Genomic DNA, 23,714 nt, shown 5'->3' on the forward strand with positions numbered 1-23,714 from the left:
AACTAGACCTAAAATACATTTTGCCTTCTCTCTAATTTCTTATCTTCAGAAGTTTATAATCTCGTTACGGAGGTAGGATTTCTGAGTATGAAATGAATTGATAACTATATAAAGTTAACTTCAATACAATAGAAACAACATCTCATTTGGGTATAAAGAATTTGCCAAAGGAATGCTGTAAGCCATGAGTGGTATAGGAGCCAGAGAAAACCACTAGGAACCAGGGTCATCAGGGAAGTCTTTAGATAAACCCTGAATTATTCGTGGAAAGAAAAGAGAGGAATTCCACCCTGAGAGCAAGACTATGCAGATGGGGTGGAATTCCAAACTGTGGCTATTAATTTGGTTATACTCAGGAAAACTTGAGGCAATCGTGTTTTTAAATACAGTCTTCAAGAAAGTGTAATAATATTTCTCATGTGAATGTTGAGCTTTGTGACATTTTAAACTCCTATGAGTTACATAGCACCACAAACTACTAGGATCTTCTTCATCAAGAGAAGAAAGCCAGCCACTGGGATACCAATATTGTGCTTGTAAGAAACCACAGAGAAGGAAAAATAAAAAAGCCACTGGAATGCAATTTAAGATTAGGGGAATGTGTGAGGCTACATAATATCACTAGAAATGTAAAATCAAAATTCAACCATTTCATTCATCCATAGTTGTATGAATCCTAAACTGAAAAAGTAAATATTTTGAAAAATAATAACTAGTAAAAGGAAAATGGAGAATCAATCAATATGGCCATATTTTCTCTATTCTTCCAAGCTGAAAATGTATGAGGATGCTTTAGAAACAGCAACAGCTAGGGGTTTAAAATGTGCAAGCAGGCTGGGCACAGTGGCTCACACCTGTAATCTCAGCACTTGGGGAGGCTGAGGTGGGCAGATCACCAGGTCAGGAGACGGAGACCATCCTGGCTAACACAGTGAAACCCCGACTCTACTAATAATACAAAAATTCACCGGGCATGGTGGCGCGTACCTGTAGTCCCAGCTACTCCAGAGGCTGAGGCAGGAGAATCGCTTGAACCCAGGAGGCAGAGAGGTTTCAGTGAGCCGAGATTGCACCACTGCACTCCAGCCTGGGCAACAGAGCGAGACTCCGTCTCAAAACAAAACAAAACTGTGCAAGCAAAGGCTGTTCTTTTTTCATCAGGGATCTTGCCTTTTATTTCACTTTCCCTCTCCTGCATTGGAATTTCCTTTACTCAAGAGTGAGCTTTCACTAGCTCCTCTCAGAGAGATGCAAGCGCTTCCTTGCTGACTTTCCAACATTCTCTCGGCTCTAATCCTTCCCTCCAGTTCCCGGATTAACTTCCTAAAGCACAGTTCTGATCACACTGCTTCTCTGATCCAAAGCCTTTGGTGGTTCTTCCTATCTCCTAACAAGGACCAGCCAAAGCATTTCATGAGAATTTACAGCCGAACCTGGAAACGTCCCAGCTGCAGCTACATGGTGTTCATCTCCAGAGTCACCCTGTACTTCTCGCTCTCTACTTTTCTTTTTTTCTCCTTGCCCGTTTCCATCTTTTCAGGTGCGGTTAAAATATCACCTGAGAAATTAAATTGCTCTCGATCTCTCCACTTGAGGTTATTTATCAACTTTGCCAGCATTTGGTTTGCACATCCCGGTAGGTTTTGCCCTGCGGCAGTGTGGAGAAGAGCAGAGAAGTATTTTGTAAGGTCGTGTTGACAGTTGTTCCCAGGAGCTACCAATGCCTCTCCCAGTGTCCAGAACAAAGCTAACAGACGTTTATGGAAATGAATTAATACTTTTCTTCTCAAATACCTCATTTGTTGGAAATAGCCACGTGACAATGCAGGAGACGACTTAAATACCTGGTTTCCTTGAGTACTGAAATGTAATATGCTTTCCTTCTGACCACATGGAGGCCTTGAAAGTTTTTCTGCCTTCGTCATTGCTAACATCTACCGACCTATAACTAACATTCCATGCGCATTCATGTGCCATAGAGTGTGCAGTTAGAAAGGCCGTTAAAACAGACTGCTGACTGGAATTTCAACATATTTTATAGACAAATGCTTATTATTCAGAATATGTAAAAAACTAAGAAAAAGACAACCAAATAAAAAATGAACAAAGAATATGAATACCTAAGTCACAGAAAACAATGCAAAGGCAATAAACATATAAAAGCTGATCAACCTCAATATTTATCTTTGAAATTAAAAATGTGATTTCATCCAACCAATTAGAAAAACATTTACACATTGCCAGTATCAGTTGTTGGCCAAGGTATGAGGAACCAGAGAGTCTCTCATGTTATTGTGAGAGTAAATTGATAAACCCTCTAATGAGGTGAAGGTGGGGGTATTGGCGGTTTTATGACATTTGTAAGTATGTACTCTCTACCAAACAGTAATTCTCATTAACTATAGCTCCTCTAAAAAATCAACTACACTTAAGAATAAGGAGGCATATGCAAGGAGGCTCAATAGATCATTTGTTCTGAATAATAAAAGATTGAAAACTAATGCCCATCATTCTTCAATGACTATGTAATCGAGAGTATGTTATATAATTTTTACGTACTTTGTAATCTTTAAAAAATAATCAAGATGGGCCAGGCATGGTGACTCACGCCTGTAATCCCAACACTTTTGGAATTTGAGGTGGCAGAATCACTTGAGGTCAGGAGTTCAAGATCAGCCTGGGAAGCAGAGTGAGACCTTGTTTGTACAAAAAGTATTTTTTAAAAAACTAGCTGAGCATGGTGCTGTGCACCTGTAGTCTCAGCTACTCAGGAGGCCGAGGAGGGAGGATTGCTTGAGGCTGGGAGATTGAGGCCGTAGTGAGCCCTGTTCAAGCCACTGCACTCTAGCCTGGGTGACAGAAAGAGCGAGAGAGGCCCTGTCTAAAACGAAACAAAACAAAACTTCAAGGTAATTTGTGAGTAAGAAAAAGAAAAATGATCAGTAAGGTATCATTTGTGGTATTTAAGTTAAAATACCACATATTTCTGTTGTTAGTTATTTATACATATGAATGAGTTTTAAATGTCTAGAAGGGCACATAGTCCCAAGTGGTGGGTGCTGACGGACGAGGGAAAGCAAACTGGCTGAACCCCAACCTTCTCTAAGCTTATCCTCACATTCACAGATGCATATAGCCACACTTTATTTTTTGTCTGATTTTACCAAATTAGTATTACTCTCTATACATCTCCAGCACAAATTTTGTCACTTAAATGCCACTTATTTCAAGAATATATCCAGCAATTAGTATATATACATGTTTTATCATTTAGGTATGTGTCGATATAGATATCCACACATATACATACTCATATATTTTATACACAGAATTATATCACACATCCTGATGAAAAGAGAGGCAGAACTTGTCTCTGGAGGCCGGGTTTGGACACCAGACCAAATTAACATTTAACTAAAACAGGGAAGAGGAAGCAGCTTTCTATAAGACACACCTACCAGTGTGCCATGACAGTTTACCATTTCCCACAGCAACACCCAAGCGTTGCCACCTCTTTCCACAGCCATGACCAGATGAGCCAGAACTTACTACCCTTTTCCTAGAAATTTCTGCATACATCACCCCTTAATCTGCATGTAATTAAAAGTAGGTGTAAACATGACTGACAGAACTGCCCTGAGCTGCTGTTCTCAACACACTGCCTCTGCAGGGGCAGTCACAGAGCTGGGACACTGCCTGAGCTGGAACACCCTAAAGCTCTAACACTGTGGCTTCCATAAAGCTGTTTTCTTCTACCATGGGTTGGCCCTTAAGTTTCTTTCCTGGGTAAAGCAAGAAACCCTCCCAGCCTAAGCCCCAGTTTGGGGCTCACCTGTCCTGCATCACTGAGTTCTCACTGTTTTAAATGCCACAGCCTTTTCCTATTATTTTGCTTGCTTGTCCAACTTGCACCCTCCCTATTACCTCCACTCACATCTTGTCCTTCCCAGATAACCAGGTACAGCAAATCACCGGCATTCTTTTCTGTATTCTCCATGTCCACATGCCCACGTACTTTTCACATAACCACATTTACACACATTTATATACATATCTATGTATACCTATGAAATAGATATGCATACATATATCTATTTCATAGATATGTGTATATAATCTGTGATTTCATGAAATCATATACACATATATCTATGAAATTTCATAGATATATAAATATATATGAAATTTCACAGATACATATGTATATATATCTATTTCATATACATATGTATATATATCTATTTCTAAACAAAAAAACAGTATATTTAAAATGGAATCATATACAAAAAATAGGACATTATATGTGCTTCTATTTGTTCCACTTTCTCAATCTTATAATACTGTGTAAACATCTTTTCATATCAATGAATAGAGTTTGAATGCATTATCTATAAATCTGGCATTATCTTCACTGGGGTGTGTGTGATCGTATCCTAATGTATTCAACATTCCCCCACTGTTGAATATTTACTTCTTTCCAATATTGTGATCAGAATGTTGCTGAAAATATAAATATCCTTCCTCTGCATCTTTGAAAACCAATAATGCTTTCATTTTAATATAATAAGGTGCCAAGAATTTGACTGTTGAGTTAAAATCTATAAAATAATTCCAGGCTAACCAAGGAAGGAGGGGAGTTATTGGTCAGAGAATAGGACTGAGAATTTCAGAGGCAGATAGAGGCTTGATAATTATATTTAAAAAATTAATCAAGCTTACCACAGAAGGAATTAGACTCTGAGAAAATCATGTTACCACTGAGGTTTTGAAAGGTTATTCTGAGGCTCTGAGGTTTGATGTTTATTCTGGTGATGGAATGGGATGGGGCAGTGGGGGAGAGAGGGAGGCTGCATGATATTAGGTTAACTAAGACACATCTACCTGCAATCATCCAAGCAAGAATATGATAGTTGGCTACATAAAGTAGTGACTCAAACCTATTTGAGACATATTTAGGTTACAAAATCAATAGGAATCAGGATTAGAAATTTGGTGGGAGGTAAAGTAAGTGTCACGGATGATTCCTAGGTTTCTAGGTGGATGTACTAAAGAGTAACCAGGCTCGGGAGACAAGAGCATGAGTTCAGTTCTGGATTTCTGGGTTTTAAAGAGTCTTTGCGACATTCTAAAAGAAAGTGTCAAGTAGAAACCCGTAGGTACACAGGTCTGGTGCTCAGAGATTTCTTAGATACCTATAAAGAAGGTGGTAATTGAACCTGAGAAATCAATTTCTACCAGGCTGATGTAACAAGGGTCTCTAAAGTGACTCTAGGAATAAACCACTTTTTATGTCCCAGAAGCCTGAAATCATCAGAGGTAGAGAATATGAGAGGAAAGAAAAGAAGAGATATGGCTGACCTCCACATTCTGTCTTATACTAGGAACAATGCAAAATGGTGAAAAGAAGGTACAGTTACTATCATCATCTGGCCAAGTGTGACTCTTTAGGCATTCGAGAAAGGACTTTAAAGGGGGGGGGTGGGACACTTTCTTACTTATTTCAATTTTTTCATAAACATAAACTTAGTGGTTTTATTTTAAAATCTTACTTGCTTGTAGTATAATATGAAGGTTTGTGATTGATTGATTGATTGATTGATTTCAGAGTCTCTCTCTGTCACCCAGGCTGGAGTGCAGTGGCATGATCTCAGCTCTCTGCACCTTCCACCTTCTGGGTTTAAGTGATCCTTGTGCCTCAGCCACCTGAGTAGCTGGAATACAGGTGTGCACCTCCATGCCCAGCTAATTTTTTAATTTTTAGTACAGCCCAGGTTTTGCCATACTGCCCCAGTTAGTCTCAAACTCCTAACCTCAGATGATCTACCTGCCTTAGCCTCCCAGCTAGGATTACAGGTGTGAGCCACTACGCCTGGCCTCTGCTGTTTTATTTTTGTTTGTATTTTTCCATCTCTTAGTTTTAAGGTGATCTCTTCTGTTTTCTCAACAGCCTTCATATTTCTAAGATGGCGAATTTAGTAAAGTGTGATTAGGAGCATCCTTTGTTGTCTCCAAAGAGGGTGAGAGTGGTTCTGTGACACCCCTGATACCTCTTTGTTCTAAAAGTACTCAGCTGACAATCAGTGTATGAGAAAACCAATGGCAAAGTCAGGGGACCACCAGGCAGTGGGGTGGAAAGCTTTCCTGCATTATCTTCTGTCCTGGCTTACAGAGTGGGACTTCCGTATTTTCCAATGTGAATAAAGGACACTCTATCAGAGATTACTGATGACTGTAATGCACATTTTAATTATATAGATTATATTGTTTGTTGATCAACAAATGATAAATATATCACTTTCTAATCCATATTACATATTATGTATATTTAAAATATGGATCATTCATATTTCTACTTAGGTTAGTGAGAAACACCAATATGTTCAAATAATATATATATATGTATATATGTGTGTGTGTGTAAATATATATATATATATATATACATATATATATATATATATATATATAACTGGAAACAACTTTGCTTTTGGTGTACGGTTTTAGCTAGAGAATCCATCTTAATGTTCCTTGTGAATATTGTAATTCTCGGTGCATATGGACAAAACACTGAATAAAATGGTTGGTTGGTATAAAGCTAAAAGCATAGAATCCAGACAAAGACATTTGTCTGAAACATGTTTATTCTCATCTCTTGGGAAATGAACCACTTTTAGAAGGTCAAGATAATGTTTAGTCCTATTTTCACATTGCTTCACCTGCAAAAAATCTAATTCAATCAAATGCACATAGACTTTTCAGATTCAGTTTCTGAACCGTGTTCTTAGAGTCCTTGGTGAATTTTAGCATGACTAACTCTTCTTTAATGTGGGGGACCCATCTGAGGATGCTCACAGCTGACAACAGTCTAGCTATAAGCTTGAAGCTACCCAGCCAGATACCCAGCCACATTCCCTTCAACATCCCCCAGAAGAAATCTGCTGTGGCCAAAATCCCAAACAATGCACAATTATTAAAATGATCACTTGAGGAAATGATGACAGGTACCTCAGAGTAGCAGTTTTCAAAGTGTTTTTAGCAGAAAATCCCTAAGCTGTCCAGTCAAAAATGGGCTTCTTGGTCAAATACATACTGGAAATGTTTTACTTAATATAGTTAATAAGAATTTTTAAATAGCAGGATTTTTTAGAGCCTCTGACATGATCCGCATGGAAGCCACCCACAATTCCCTCTAGGAGATAGCTATTGTGTGCGGGCTTTCTCTGAACTTAATTAAGATCATGCAACTTTTTTTTTCAAAGAATCTACTGACATCTAAATGAACACTAGTGAACTACAAAAAAAAAAAAAAAGCAGTTTTAAAAATTTCTTTAGATGAACCACATGGATTCTGTAAATGAGAAATAGACCTGTACAATATAAAGGCATCTAGTTTGACAGTGAAGCCTCGTTCCTGCCCCAGGCCCTGGGCAGCCTGGGTTGTCTTAGAACCCAGCCAGTACATGAAACAGAGAAGCCCAAATGCTGGATGTTTGCATTCCTAAATTGAGAAGTCAAAGATGAAAGGTGTAGCAGGGGAACACTCCGAGAACTGCTTACAGTGGATCATATACACCTCTACCAAAACGCGGTTTTAATATTTATTATTTTTCTCTTGCCCTTATTTCCAATAACCTAATTTGATAAGCAGGATTTTTGACAGGACTTAAGATAACTGCAGATACAACATTAATAATGTTGTATTTATCTGCATAGAAGTTTAAATGGGAGCATTCTGTGCATTCATTAGAAGAATCATAGATTATCACAGTTGTCTTGCTGTGCTCTCATGGAAGATATGAAGTGTTTATAATTTAAGATTCAATAAAATATTATAAATGCCTGAAATCTAATTCAGAGCATTAAATCAAGAAGTTTCTGCTGTGGCATTTGAGGTCATTTCAGTTTAACAATATTGCCAGATACTTTAAGAAGCAATGGAGATAAAGAAATGAAAAAGTCTAGTGAATTCTCTGCATAAGCTTCCAGTTTTACTGCTGAGGTTGACATAGTAGAATGTTCAACACAACATGAGGTTAGGAGGAATGGCTGTAACAGATCTGGAACGTGAAAGGAAGGGAGAGCAAGTCAGGAGACTCGAAATGAGATTGATATGTGGCAAGCGGTGGTATCACTACAAAGGGATGCTATGGGGCTTGTATTTTTTCAGACAGATACAAAGAAGATCAAGGTACAGACAAAAAGATAAATTTGGAGACAATCGCTATGGTCCAGGAAATGCATGATAAAGGCCAGATTTCTTAGGTTGATGGTCAGATACCCATTGGGGAATTATATATCAATCAGAACTTGAACTCTAGGGATACAGCGGTGAGCACAACCAACATTCTCTTGCCTTTGGGCATCTGCAAATCAATATAAAACACAGACAATAAATAACTGCATTTGTGCAAAATGCTGTAAAAGAGAAGTTACAGTGTTACCAGTCTACATTACAAAGTTACCCAACCTTTTCTACAGAGGAAAGCTTCCCATAGACAGTGGTACCTAACGTGAGACAGAAATGAATAGTAGCATTAATGTTACCTAGATAAAGGTGCTTGGGAGGATGGCCAAGGGAGAGGCTATTTCATTAAAAAAACCAACAAGAGTCAAGAGAGAAGATGGAATGCTGAGGGAACTAAGAGAACTCCAGCATGGCTGGAACAAGGGACTATCACAAATGGCGCCAGACGAAGAGAAAGTAGATTAAGGGCCAGAATGTGCAAAGCACTGAAGGTCAGTATAAAGGCTTTTAGATTTCATTCTAAGGCTAATAAAAAACACTGGAAGATTTTGAGCATAATATGTTTTATCTTTTAGAAATATTATTCTGACTTCTTTGTGGAGAGTAGATCCCGGATACTAAAGTAGCCTTGGACAAATGAATTAACCTATTGGAAGTGTCTGCCGTGTAGCTGCATGCCGGTGGTACATACCCAACATCCAGCAGCGCCTAGTCACCGCAAGCACTCCATATACATTCGTTTAATATTCGAATGAATGTATAAGATTATCCTCTTACATTTGTCAGACTCAAAAATTTATTAAAAAACAAAAACAGTTTTTCAGGATCTGAAAGTTGACCACCCAAGGGGAAAACAGACAAAACCTTTGATATATGAGAACATTTTTTCTCTGAAGGACATTGTAGTGTTAAAGATAAAATGTTTCTAAAAACATATTTAATATGTCATAGTGAATGACAAATTTAATATGTCATATTGAATGACAAATTAAATTATGGTTTATTCCTCTGAGTCTCCAAAGCCTCAAAAAGAGTATTCCAACAGAAAGAACAAACCTATACATAGAAGTTACTTGCTGGCATATACTAGTTTTCCATTTGTATGAGTCAATTTTCAAAAGTGTACATTGTAACTTTTTAATAACAGTTTTATTGTTATATAATTCACAGAACATAAAATCCGCCCTTTTGAAATGCACAATTCAGTGAATTTTATTATATTCACAGAGCAGTGCAACCATCATCATTATCTAAGTTTACAATATTTTCGTTACCCCCTCCAAAAAAACCCATATTGTTTTAGCAGTAACTCCCCAGTCCCCTGTGCCTCTAAGCCCCTGGCAACTATTAATCTACTTTCTATCTCCACAAATTTGCTGTCCTGGACATTTCATATAAATAGACTCTTACAATATGTGGTCTTTTGAGAGTGACTTCTTTCATAAAACATGAGTTAAAATAATGAATTAGGAGGCCATTAGACTGAGGTGATATCAGCTTTGTAAGCTCCTACATAAACAAACAGAAACCCAATTCAAAGTAAACAGTCATAGCCCAGGAAAACAACACATAAACGTAACCAATCAGAAACAGCCAAGGAATCTCTAACTAGGACTTTAAGGCAATGTCTCCCCTTTATCAATCAAATATTGTCTTTGTCTTATTTCTGGGAATACCTTATAAACATTTTCCCTCACACACCTTCAGTGAGGTACCAATTGCTTGAGGTCTGGCACTGCCTAATTCATGAACTCCTATCTGCTCAACTGTACATTTTAAAATTTTAATATGCCTAAGTTTATTTCTTAACCCATAGTTTCAAGGTCCAAGAATATTGTACCATGTATCAGTATTGCATTCCTTTTTATTGCTAAAAAATATTCCATTCTACATATATAGAACACTTTAAGTATCCATTCATCAGCTGATAGGCATTTAGGGTGATTCCAGTTTGTGACTAGTAGGAATATGCTGTGATGATCATCTATATGTGTTTTTTGTGGATATATATATATATTACATTATCTTGGGAATATACCTTGGCATGACATTAGCTGGGTCATATGTTAACTCTAGATTTAACTTTCTGAGGAACTGCCAAAGAGTTTTCCAAACTGGCTGCACCATTTTACATTCCCTCCAGCAATGCATGCATGGTCAGATTTTCCACAGCCTCACAAACACTTTGTTACTATTTATTTTTGTTTTCATTATTTTTTTGAGACAGGGTCTCGCTCTGTCACCCAGGCTGAAGTGCAGTGCCATGATCATGGCTCACTGCAGCCTGGATGTCCCAGGCCTATGTGATCTTCACACATAAGCTTCCTGAGCAGCTGGGGCCACAGGTGTGCCACCATACCTACCTAATCTTTATTTTTTTGTAGAGATGGTGTCTCGCTATGTTGCTCAGACTGGTCTTGACCTCCTAGGCTGAAGCATCCTTCCACCTTGGCCTCCCAAAGCACTGGGATTACATGCTGAGCTATCACGTTCAGCTTGTTTATCTTTATTAATACAGCCAATCTACTGGGTATGAAGCGGTATCTCATTGTCTCAGTGTGGTTTTGATTTACATGCCACTAATGACTAACAAGGTTAAACATCTTTTCATTTGCTTATCAGCCCTTTGTACAGCATTCTTCAGAGAATGTCTATGCCCATCTTCTCCTGGGTTAATTTTTAACTGATGAGTTGTAAGAGTTGTCTAACTGTATTAATTAGTACCTGAATGTGAACATTAACTTAGATAGTGTCATATATTGACAGTAATGCCATTGCTGATTTTTAAGCAAATGGATCCAATAATTCCACTATGCTCTTGGAATTATGTAAGTCAACAATTTTTTTCTAGTTCTCTATTTCTATTATGTTTCATATTCAATTTTTACATTTATTTCTATGATGTTTTTATCTTAATTTATTGTTACATGTATGTTGTTGCTATCTGGCACATTCCTAACTACAAAATATTCATTATGGATGGCATTCTTTATTGTTATTAAGTACATCTTTTCATTTGTTTTTCCTTTTCTTTTTTGTTTCTGCCCTTTATTCATCCTCTGGGAACACCATCTTCAACTCTCAGTTCCCACATTTGCAGCATAATACATTTGCTCAATTATCTCATGATTTAATGATTACTCCCCTACTTGGGGTGCAGAGTTAAATGAATTTCAAGTCTCTAACACTGTCCAACAGAAAATTCCCATCCATCATAAGCAACATATTTTCTTGAGACCTTTTATTTCCCAGTGTGTTAGGTCAAATTATAATTTCCAAAAAAAATTTAAAAATATGACTCTAAAAATATGTAATGAGCAGCTCTGAAATAATTTTTGTTTAATTTCTTAATGAGGGAACAAATAGAATAAAGCTGCTTGAAAGGAGAATACCAGAGATTAGCATTATACTCCTTACAGGAAGAAACACTGGGATATTAGTGTTAGATTTACAAAATAATTGACATTTTTCAGACAAAACAATAACTTTCGGGTTTGTTTTTTCAATCAGACAAATATCACTTATACCTCTATGGGACAAAAATATTTGCTATTTAACAATCTTCTGTAAATTAAATATAACTCTACAGATCTTAGTATGGTCTGTAAAGTGACAAAATGGTAAGTAAAAAAGAAAAGCAATTACCTGTACCCATAGATGGCTCAAGGAGCTTGAAATATGGGTAGATTGTCTTTAGAGTCCTTCTCCATCCAATTAGGAGGATAAAGTTTTCCTATTCTTAGACCAAAACCTGAAGGTAACATTGAAATGCACAAATCCTTCCCCCAACTGTGGTATCCAGCATCAAACATCTACTGCTGATCTGATGAATGAGTTCAGATCATCTCTAAATCAGACTATCCATATCGTGCCTCTACTATACAGACAAATGTTACTGAAGAATTTAGTATACGTCCTAACACTGACTCTATCAAAACCTACCAAGCACTTTTCTTGGCTTTCTATTTACATTTTCCTTGGGTAATCTTACAACAAAAAGTGCCTCATCTGCTTATTCTAGTGTCCAAATGAACACAGAAAGTGGCTAAAAATAGAATAAGTAGAATAGCAGGCCCAAATTTTTTAAAGTGAGAGGTACTACCTATCTGAAAAGATAGTCGGTAAAGAGTTAGATGAAATATTGAAGACGATGGACATAAGTAGAAAGATATCCATGTTCTTGAATTGGAAGAGTTAATATTATTGAAATGTCCAGTAGCTGAAGCCATCTATAGACTCAATGCAATCTTCTTCAAAGTACCAATGAAACGTTTCACAGAAATAGAGAAAAAAATCCAAAACTTTGTATGGAATCACAAAAGACTAAAATAGCTAAAGCAATTTTGTACAATAATAACAAAGCATCATACTATCTGACTTAAAGATATATTGCAAAGTTATCATAAACAAAACATCATGGTACAAATACAAAAACAGACACACAGACCATTGGAACAGAATAAAGATCCCAGAAATAAATTTATACATCTCCAGTTAATTGATTTTAGACTAACATAAGACCTGAAACTGTAAAAGTACTAGTAGAAAACATAGGAAAAAACGTTCTTGACATTAGTCTTAGCAAGATTTTTTGAATATGATCCCAAAAGTATAGGCAACAAAAGCAAAAATAGAAAAATGAGGTTTCTTCATATGCATATCAAAGGACACAATCAAGAGACAGCCTATGGAATAAGGGAAAATATTTGCAAGCCATCCATCTGTTAAGGGCTTCATATGAAAATACATAAGGAACTTAAACACTCAATGACAATAAAAGAAATAAACTTAAAAATGGCAGAGGGCCTGAATAGACATTTCTCCAAGGAAAATATATAAATGGATAAGGGGTATATTTTAAAATGTTAGTATCATGAATCAACAGGGAAATGCAAATTGAAACCACAATGAGCTATTATCTCAAATCTGTTAAAACGGTTATTAACAAAAAGACAAAAAAAAAAAAAAACAAGTCTTCTGAGGATGTGGAGAAAGGTGGAGAAAGGGGGAAACCTGTACACTATTGGTAGGAATGTTAATTTATACAGTTATGAAGAAAAATATATTGGTTCCTTAAAAAATTAAAAATAGAACTACCATATGGTATAGCAATTCTCCTTTGGGGTATACATTGAAAAGATATGAAATCAGTATGTGGAAGAGATATCTAAATTCCCATGCTTAATGCAGCACTATTCACAATAGTCAAGATACAGAATCAATCTAAGTATCCATCAATAGATGGATAAAGAAGATGTCAGATATGTACATATGCCTCTGTACAACCAAGGAAACTATCAACGGAGTGAAGAGAGAACCTATGGAATAAGAGAATACATACACACACAAACACAGTGGAATATTATTAATCCTTAGAAAAGAAAGAAATTCTGTAATTTGCAACAACGTGGACGAACCTAGAAGAAATTATGCTAAATGAAATAAGTTCAGGCAGAGAAAGGCAAATATTATATGAATCTCATTTTTATGCAGAATCTAAGAAAGTCAAACTCATAGGAGCAAAGGAAATGGTGGTTGCCAGGGCTGAAGCTGAGGAATGTTGGTCAAAAAGTAAGCAGTTTCAATTATATGGGTAGAAGGAGTTCTAGAGATCTATTGTACAGCATTGTGACTATACTTAATATCAATGTTATACATGTTAAATTGCTCAGAGAGTAGATTTTAAATATTCTCACTAAAAAAAATGTGCATGTGAGGTGAAGGACATCTTAATTAGTTTGATTTAATTATTTCACATATATCAAAATATCATTTTGTACACCATAAGTACATATAATTTTTGATGATTAAAAATGAGTTAAATGAAAAATAAATCATAGAAAGACACATGGTTTATGCAGTATCAATCTGGAGAGCATTTACCCCACAAAGTAGCAGGGAGTATTTTCAAAGCAGCTGAAAGCATCACGGATGCACCTGAAGAACTATTCACATAAAATTCAATCAGAAATTATTTCAGAAAAATTCCAAAGAATCACTAGGCATTATTAGAAATTTCTTATTCCCAAGAGACAAACAGCTCATAATATTGAGATAAGAGCTTCGTTTGCTCAAAGAAACTTCAATAACTCAACAAAAGCAAATGCACACTTGACACGTAACTCGATTGAGGAATAAGGTAAGGGGTTCTTTTCTCTTTTACATTTAGAATTAAATAGGAGTGAGTAACCTGGAAAGGAGGAAGATGTCAAGAAAAGTGGCAGAATAATTCCCTTTGAATGCTTAAAAGCAAAGATGGCCAAGACCTAGTTCCTATCTTCACATTACATTCTAGTCATGGGTGACAGTTTAAGATACATATAATCACTCACCATAAGGATAAACTTTCCAACTATTCGAATGTCCACAAACATGATGGACCACTCTTCCAGGAGACCTTTGCCCAGATTCTGCCTTATAGAACTTCCAACATTACAAGACATTTAATCATTTTTCCTCTCTCAGGAAATTAGGTAGAAATAAAAAACTGTGATTATCAGTCTTTAATCTCAAGTAACTCACACCACAATATTTATCAGAAAGATAAAATTACAAAATAATCATGCAACATTTTCAAAGTTCTATGAACTGTTTACACAAAAAGTGTTCAAACTTGTTTTCTGCCCCTAAATAATTTTTGACTTGCCTCATATGAGGCACAGAAGTCTTCATTAGCCCTGAACACTGCTAATCACCTCGGGAGAGGTTCCACCCACTACTATCAACACTCCGCTAGCACAGCCCACATATGCAGGGTCAAATCTCCAAAATAGGAAGGATTTAGTTCTAATCAGGCATGTGAAGAAAATTCCTACCAGCAGAGGCTGAAATACCACAAAACTACCTTACAGAGTACCTACAAAACTACCTACAGAGTGTCATATTTATGATATCTGAACGGAAAATCAGTGTACAATAAAATTACCCCTTGACTTGTCTCTAATCAGAAAATATCTCATTCCATTTCTGAAAAGAACAAAATGATGCTCACATTAAAAATAGAAACCATTAATTTTCACTACACACTTAAAATGGCCACATCTGGAGTAAGAAGTTCCCTAACACTATTTAGTGACCAGAAGTCAGTGGGAGAAAACCTTTAGAAATGATCTCCATGCAAAACTGGAGCTGGACTGGATAACCTTCCTGTAGTCTAATGAATCTTCCTTTTCTTCTTTATTAGCTTACAATGTTTTCTATAAATCAAAGTCAGCCCACTTTGATTGGATTCTTTCAGAGCTGTCTTTCACACTAGTAGTGTATATTCGCCTCTCTCAATTGTTTAAAATTTAATTCTTATGCTTTTTCTTTCCCTTTGTCAGTTCCCACTCTTATTCTTCAGAAGAGCTATGTACTAACTCACAAGTTCAATATCAATTCACCACATATGTTAAACAAAAATTAGGCAAAGGTAAAAATAATATCTTTCAACACTGCTAATGTGTTTTAAATGTAATTTCATACAACCATCCATGGGCTTTGTCCATGAGGTAGCTTACATATAACCTTTGGTCACCACATGCTACCTTGTGGCAGCCAAGTTCAAATATGTGCATGGATGAAAGCTCCTCCACCAAAAAAATTTTTATTTCAGAAAGATCTTGTCAGCTTTTCATGTATTGTAGAAACTGGAGCAACCCTAGAGATTCTACTTATTCATTCCAATCTCTTCTTTGTCTAAAGTTCATACATTCTGATTTGTGTCATGGTCAAAATAACACACTCTACATAACCAACATTAATTTCAAAATAATTTCATCCATGTTTGAACCTCTCTAGGAACCAACTCTGGTATCATCATATTTCACCCTAGGAATGAGGATGTCCTTTCTTTAACCCAGGGGTTCTTACCCTCAGCTCTGTGGCATCATAGGAGTTGTAAAATCACTGAAATTATATGCAATATTGTGCATGTGTCTGTGTGCCTGCTTGTGTTATTTTTCTAGAGAAAGGGCATATTAGCCTTCTTATGACTGTGAAAGCAGCATGGCCCTGAGAAGCTGATGCTCTCTGCTGTGTCTTCATCACTCAAAAACTCCCACAGTGCACTAGATTGACTGACGCTAAGCAAATGTCATGACTTCTGTCAAGTTCATGTGTGATAGTTACTGTAGAATGCATTGCATTTAGATGTCTAAATTTAAAATATCTAAAATTGCAATAGCATTGTATTTTAATTAGGTTACTTTGGAGACTGAGATTTTGAGAATTCTTCCCTAACCTTTTTTGTTCTCTAGTACATATTTTTGCAAAATCTCAGATACATTGATATTTAAGGAAAATGTGTATCACATCATTGGATAAATTGGACAAAATTAGCACTTTGTACTAAATCCAGGCTACTATTTTAACTTTTGTTTTTTTAAAGGTATAAACACCTAAAAACAATAAATTCACTATGTTTTCTGTCTACAGATTCAGGTAAGTGTCTGAGGAAGTGTACAGAGAATGATGAGATATTAGTTTCTTTAACAGCTAATTAAAGTATGTTAGTATGTATTATACAATTCACCTTAAAGCCATTTTTAATAGATCTTATTGACAGAATTATATAGTGATTCTAAAGTAATTAGAATACAACCAGCTGAATCTCTACTAATACAACATTAGTAGAATAGGTGAAAACTTATCTATAAAAAAAATAGAATCGGACTTTTGTTGTTGAAAAGTATGTTTCTGATCCCATCACAGACTTGGAAAAAAAAAAAAGAGAACATCTTTTTGTTTTTTTTTTTTTTCTAAAACTGTACAGAATCAATATTTAGCTGTGTTTCCTGGTAACATTTACTCTATTTAGAACAACTTGAAACAATGATATTAACCTAGACTCTATGTTCTTATGCCTTTAGTAAGTTAAAGTGTCAAATTATAGCAAGAAATAATATATTAAATGTAATTAATAGGAAATAGGATTTCAAAAAAATCAAGTGTTTGTTTACCAAATGAATTAATAATTTACTAACAAGAGAGTAATCTATCTATATCCATTAATATTAAAAGTACATTAGAGAGTTACCTAATATTTTCTGAAAACACCAATTTTTTTCTCATGCGTACAGAAAAATTACAAGTATTCGTTTAATTCAATGATCATTTAAAACATTTTTGAGCTCTATGACCCTAAGAAAGAGATGTTTACTTTGGGAGTATTTAAAACATCAGAGTAGTCAATGAACTATTTCTAAATAACATAATGAGATAGTAATAGTAAAATGTAAACACTATGCACAAGATATTAATCTAAGTGTGTAAGTTCATTCAATCCCAAAAGAACATTGTTTTGATATTACATTGCCCTATCTAACCAAAGAGGAAGCTGAACCAAACAGATATAAAATAAGCAAATGTATAAACTCACAGCTATTAAGAGGTAGAGACAGATGTGAAATCCAATTTAACACTAGGACTTGTGCTTTTCATTCCTACTCTTTCCTGACTCTCTTCTTCTGCTTTATTAATTCAAACTTTGTCTTAATAAAATCACAGACTGTGAAATTTTAAAAAGTCTCTTGTAAACTGATTTTTGTTTTTTTAAACATTTACCAAATATAAGGTACTTAGGATTTTTCTCAGAAAACTAAACTTTTTTTTTTTTCCAGTTGAAACTGATCCAACAGAATTATTACATATCAGGTACCTCTACAGATTTTTAAAAGTGAAAATATGTATTTGTGGAGGACTAGACTTGGAAGTACTAGATCTCAGAGATTTCTTTGGGAATGTGAGAAAGTCATTATTTGCTGGCTCTCCAGTAATTTATTTTGAATTTGTTAAATTCATCGATGTGTGAACTGGTTATCAAAGCTTGATAAAGAGCTTATAAATCATTTTGAAGTTGGTAGAAATAAATATTAATGGGTCAATTTTCAAGGAATTTAAAGTCAGTTTCTTCTTCTGTTCCCATAAGTAAAAAAGAAAACTCAGTTCTTTTATTTAGAAAAGAATCCATAATTTATTAGTAATAATTGATGTTTCTCAAAAATAGTCATAGGACTATTTATTGTATAATATCAGACTATTTATTTTAGAAAGAGCACCCTTTGAAAACACACCACGGTGTTTTATATGATAAAAGTTTTATGTGAAACTTCTTTAGGAAACATAAACCTGATTCTAATACTTTGAGATACTAAAGTGACCTGCTTCACCAAGGTCTGTTCAGGGCCTGCCATAGAATAAGGAGAGAAAAGAATAAGGTTATCGGGTACCAACTGTCTACCAGTGTCAGAGTCTGACCCACACTGTTCCATTTAAGTTATTCCTCCCTTCCTTTTCACATAGGATAAACAAGCTTAACGGGTTTTAGAAGCTGACCAGGCCACATAACTAATGGGTAGCAGACCCAGGATTTGGAAGTTTGCCTGTCTACCTCAAACTTCTATCTTAGGTTTTAAAATAGGAAACTCAGATTTTCTACATGCTTATTTTTCAAGGAAATACTTGAAACCACAGCAGTTATTGGTACCTCCTTTTGAGATGGTTTATTGTGTCCCTTCCAGAGGTTCTGGGTCATGTTCAATTTTCATAAAAGGATATGAGAAGACAAAAAGACCAGGCCATTACATCAAACAGAGAACCTGGTTCATTGCGTAGGGATACCCAGCTGCATGATACAGAGAGTAGGAGTTAAACGTCGGTGCACACTTTACCCTAGGGTGCTGTGCTCAATCCACCTAGAGAGAATGTCATTTTCAATTTGCAGAGAAGAACCATAAAGGCTCACATGGGACCTGGAAAGTCCCTGAAAGTTAGGAAGAGAAGGGGAAAACGTGTTTGAACATAAAGCTTTTCAGACTCTATCGGTCATTAATTAAAGGAATTGACATATACAGCTAATTGACAAGAATGTTTATTAATTTGGTAAATCAATGCCAGCATAGGGAGATGTATTTTGTTGGCACTGGAGAGTATAATTTTACTTCAGGGGCAAATGTTTAATAGAACCATCAACAGAATATCCTATTTTACTCTGGGATATGAGAACTAAGAGAGCTAGCGAATATTTGGAAAAATGGTTCTATGTAAGGTGGGAGAAATAGAAAACTCTCGTATGTTTTGATTTGATTATTGTGTTTTTAAAACTTTTTAGTCTACTGGGAATAAAATATCATGACCGCATATACATTACATTTAAAAAAATCATCACACCATCACTATGACAGATTTTGGAGCATCTCTGAAGAAACTCTTTTGAACACTATGCTATCAAGTCTTAACTTCAGGGATATATAACTGGTATTTTCCATTTTAAAGCCAAATACTTCAGAAATTCTAAAAATATGCATTTTTGGAGTACCAGGTCCCATACTAAGTAGTTTGCATACATAATGCCTACATGCCCAATAAAGAATACCCAAATGTTGTATGTTACTATTTCCTTTTTATTACTGTGGAAACTGAAGTGCAAAGAGGCCAAGCGGACTTACCTCATTTCATTTAGCTAATTACTGGTAGATTAAAGATGCAAATCTACGTTGTTACTGATTTTAAACCTGAGCTCTTGCCATGTCGCAGAACTCACCCTTTCAGCAGACTTCTACTTAGGGGAGAATGTGGTGTTTTAGCCAATCAGAATTTTATTCTAAGATGTAAAAAATACAATACCTTGAATTGAATATATGAACTGATACATTCTCCTAATATTTCCTGAAGTATAAATTTGCTAAGCTGTCATAATTTTAAAGTACATAATGATATATTAATAATCAAGTTTATATATACACACACATACACACAAATTGGATTATAAGAAATCAGACTGGAAATGTGGAATTACTACTTACCTGTTCCAATAATTTTTGTCCATTGAGGTGAGCCTGTATCACAGCATCACTAACAAGCAAGTGAAAGTTCAGAAGCACGTGTTCAATGTCGTATGTTCCATGCATTGCGTCTGACAGTTCTTCCAATGACCGGATATATCCATGCCAGTGTGGGTTAAGCTCCACCATGTGCGCCAGGCATCCTCGCATGACGTTAAGGCAGTAACCCATACAAGGCTTACTGAGAGTCAGACCCTGGCAGTGCGGGCAGTACCGCATCTTCAGAAAGGCTCTGCTGCACTCTTTGGAGAAGTGCAGATAGTCTGTGGTGTTGATGACTTCGATGCCCAAATTGAGCGCCTGCAGAAAGGTGCGGCTGGGCAGCAGGGACCTCCCCATCTGTCCCATTACTATTTTGGGAATATTACCAAAGGGACTCACATCCCGACGAGCCATCCGGATGCATTCTGAGTATTCCAGGGAGCTGTCAGTCACACCAGGGTTAATGAGGTGGTTGTAGACCAGAGGAAAAAGACTGTCAAAAAATCTGTTTATGAATTCTTCAGGATTAGCATCTGCCCCAAATAAATACAGCCCCACATCAGTGAAGAACTCCTCAACTGAAGCAGCAGCCTCCAAGGCCATGTTCCTGTAGGTGTTGCAAAAAAGTATACTGGTGTAATTTTCTGCTTGTTTGATGAGAGTTTCAAGGGTTTCTGTAACACAAGCAAAGGTAAAAGATGAGAAGGCTTAGTATTCATGGTAACACTGTTTGTCCAGCTGCTCCAGACATAACTGAGCATAACGCATCAAAACTAATCTAAAAATCTAAACTGTAATTCTTAGCCTACTAAATGAAATTCAGCTTTCCAAGGATAATGACCGGACAACAATGGCCATTGCACGTAACATACAAGTTTTATAGAGTTGCATTTCCTAGAATCAAAGTCTTTTTAAAAGTAATGAAATTGCTTGGCATGGTGGCTCATGTCTATAATCCCAGCACTTTGGGAGGCTGAGGTGGGTGGATCACCTGAGGTCAGGAGTTCCAAACCAGCCTGACCAACAAGGTGAAACTCCATCTCTACCAAAAATACAAAAATTAGCTGGGCGTGGTGGCAGACATCCATAATCCCAGCCACTTAGGAGGCTGAGGCAGGAGAATCCCTTGAACCTGGGAGGTGGAGGTTGCAGTGAGTTGCGATCAAGCCATTGCACTCCAGCCTGGGTGACAGAGTGAAACTCTATCTCAAAAAAATTTAAAAAGTAATGAAATAAAAAATGAGTTACATATATGGTAGTTTCTTACTTTATAGTCATTGATAACTCACTAATGATAGAAAAAAGTATCATTGAGAAATGTATTTTATAATCTGACTTCATTATTTATAAAAGATGGTCACATTAAGTACCTGATTCACCACCTGCTATATTTTTACAAGTCTTTAAGTCTTTTTCTTTCCCAGAATGAAAGCTAGTAGATCACACACTAGTTGTTACAATGGAAGGTTAGATTCCCAAAGGAAAACCAATCCTGAGACTTCTTCACATGTTTTAACTGAAGAGAAAGTGAAGCATTCATTTTCAAAGTATCCATAAATCATCACACTTTGTTAAGCAGTGGGAAACCCATGAGTGCTATTATTTGATGAAAATAAATTATTATGATCACATTATTAATCATATCCTTTATCATCTTATCTTCAAAGACTTTACTGTTATTTTGTTTCTTATTTAGATAACTGATGATCTCGAATCATTTTATCCACAGAAAGAACCAAGAATAATTTGTCCACAAATTAAAGAAGAAAATCTAAAAATAGAAAGTTTGAGTAATCAGCAAGTCAAAATGGAATATCAAAATGATGATAGCAATAGTAAACACCTTGGCTATATTAGTAATTACAGTTTTTAATTAGCCTAAATAAGGATACTGAATGGTTTCGATATATAATAATAAAATATATTCAATAAAATTACCTCCCTATAGTCCCAACTGTATATTCACATTTAATTAGGTTGTAAAAGATCACGCAGTAACTTAGTAGCCAAAATACTGTTTGAGGAAATTACAAAAATAGATGGAAGAAGAATAGAAAAAAATAGAATGGGATAACAAAATGCAGAGGGGCAGGGCAAACTACTAATGAAGCAGAACTGTGTCATGACTATGCCACTGAGTCCAAGTACAAATAAGTAAGAATACAATATCATGAATTCTGATCCTCATCTAATTCACATTGAGTTCCTGGCTTTTGTGTGATATATTAAGGTGCGTCTACCCTGCAATCAAAGTTAACAGCTTTTCAAAGGGATTGCAATTCTGTTTCAACAGAGTCCTGGATAGATTGTTAGGTAGAGTTCACGTGCTATCTGTGCATCCCTAGTAACTAGTTACTCAATAAAAATAGGAAAAAATGAAAACAGGATGGTAATGAGAAGGCTTCTGTTGAGATTAGCAGCTCTACCAAGTCAGCCAGCATTAATGACAAGTTTCCCCAAATGGCCTGATGTCATGGGCTTCACAGGGAAAAAATATAGATTGTCAGATCTCTGCATTTGAAATTCTAACTCAGTAGGTTTGTCTTGGTTCCGGAATCTATATTTAACAAGCAGCCCAGGTGATTCTTTTAACCTGGCCAGTTTTTGAAATATTGCGCTTGCAAATATGTGTAAAATATTCTCTCTGCTCTTACAGAGTCGTTCAGCAAGCATTCCACTAGGATAACCCGACCCCAGAGCTGCAGTCTCAGCTACCACACTCTGCTTTCACAGATCCACAGGACAAAGTGTGAAAACGGAGTTGAATCTTTGTGGCTTGAACTACAATAAAACTGATGAGCCTGTGTATTTCTCCTTAAAATAGGTCATTTTTTCTCAACAGTTGGTGTGTGCCTATGAATCGTGAAGTAGTTTACAAATAATTGTATTTATCAATAATGGTTAAATCACAATATTTTAAAATTATTTAATTTTTTAAAGATAAAGATAAATTCAAAGATACACTATATCACAGGCATTCTTACATGCTTTCTAGCCAGGTTTCTAAGGTTTGTGCTATATGTGTTCATGTGACTGACAATTGCCTTATTATTCTTAGTGGGATAAAGGTTGCACATTGCTGAATCAGGCAATACTGATGTTCCATCTGATTTCTGCCAACTCTAAATTATGCTCATACATGCAATTTTTATAAACACAAGAATAAAACATTTCTTTGTAAATTTCAGCACAATTAATTTATAACATAATGATTTAGGAAAATACAGAGTTTAAGTAGACCTAATGAGTATGTTTTACAAAGTAATTTATGTTGTAAAGCAATATTAAAGAGAATATATTTAACATTTGGGAGTTTCCATTCAAAATTAAAATGAGTATAGCACTTTCAAATATCATTATTTCTTTTTTAAGGCCACTGTGTATTATTAGCAACAAACTAATTTTGATTACTGTTTGAGTTTGTAATTAAAAATAAATTTCTGAACAAAGTATACAGTTTTTATTTTAGAGTAGTTTTCCTCTGATTCAATTTTATTCTTTAAAACAAAATAACTGAAAAGAACTTGATAGTAACTTCAGGAATCATATTACAGTGAAATTTAAAAACTTTTCCCTAATACCACATGTATTAAAATTTTAGCTTTCATCAACTGTGTATGAACTTTATGACCCTTTGAATGAGAGGTTATATGTTATCAAATACA

At 35.7% G+C, this 23,714-nt stretch overlaps 1 protein-coding gene across 1 annotated transcript in view; it reads right to left on the bottom strand.

Annotated features, from left to right (window-relative positions):
- Window positions 1-23,714, bottom strand: part of GPC5 (glypican 5) — a 1,382,768-nt gene that overhangs the window by 1,091,309 nt on the left and 267,745 nt on the right. The window contains exon 3 of the mRNA XM_010338876.3: window positions 20,029-20,723. Coding sequence (XP_010337178.3) covers window positions 20,029-20,723 — 695 coding nt within the window. The remainder of the gene's footprint in view (window positions 1-20,028; window positions 20,724-23,714) is intronic.

Source organism: Saimiri boliviensis, chromosome 16 (assembly GCF_048565385.1).
Source record: "Saimiri boliviensis isolate mSaiBol1 chromosome 16, mSaiBol1.pri, whole genome shotgun sequence".
NCBI lineage: Eukaryota > Metazoa > Chordata > Mammalia > Primates > Cebidae > Saimiri > Saimiri boliviensis.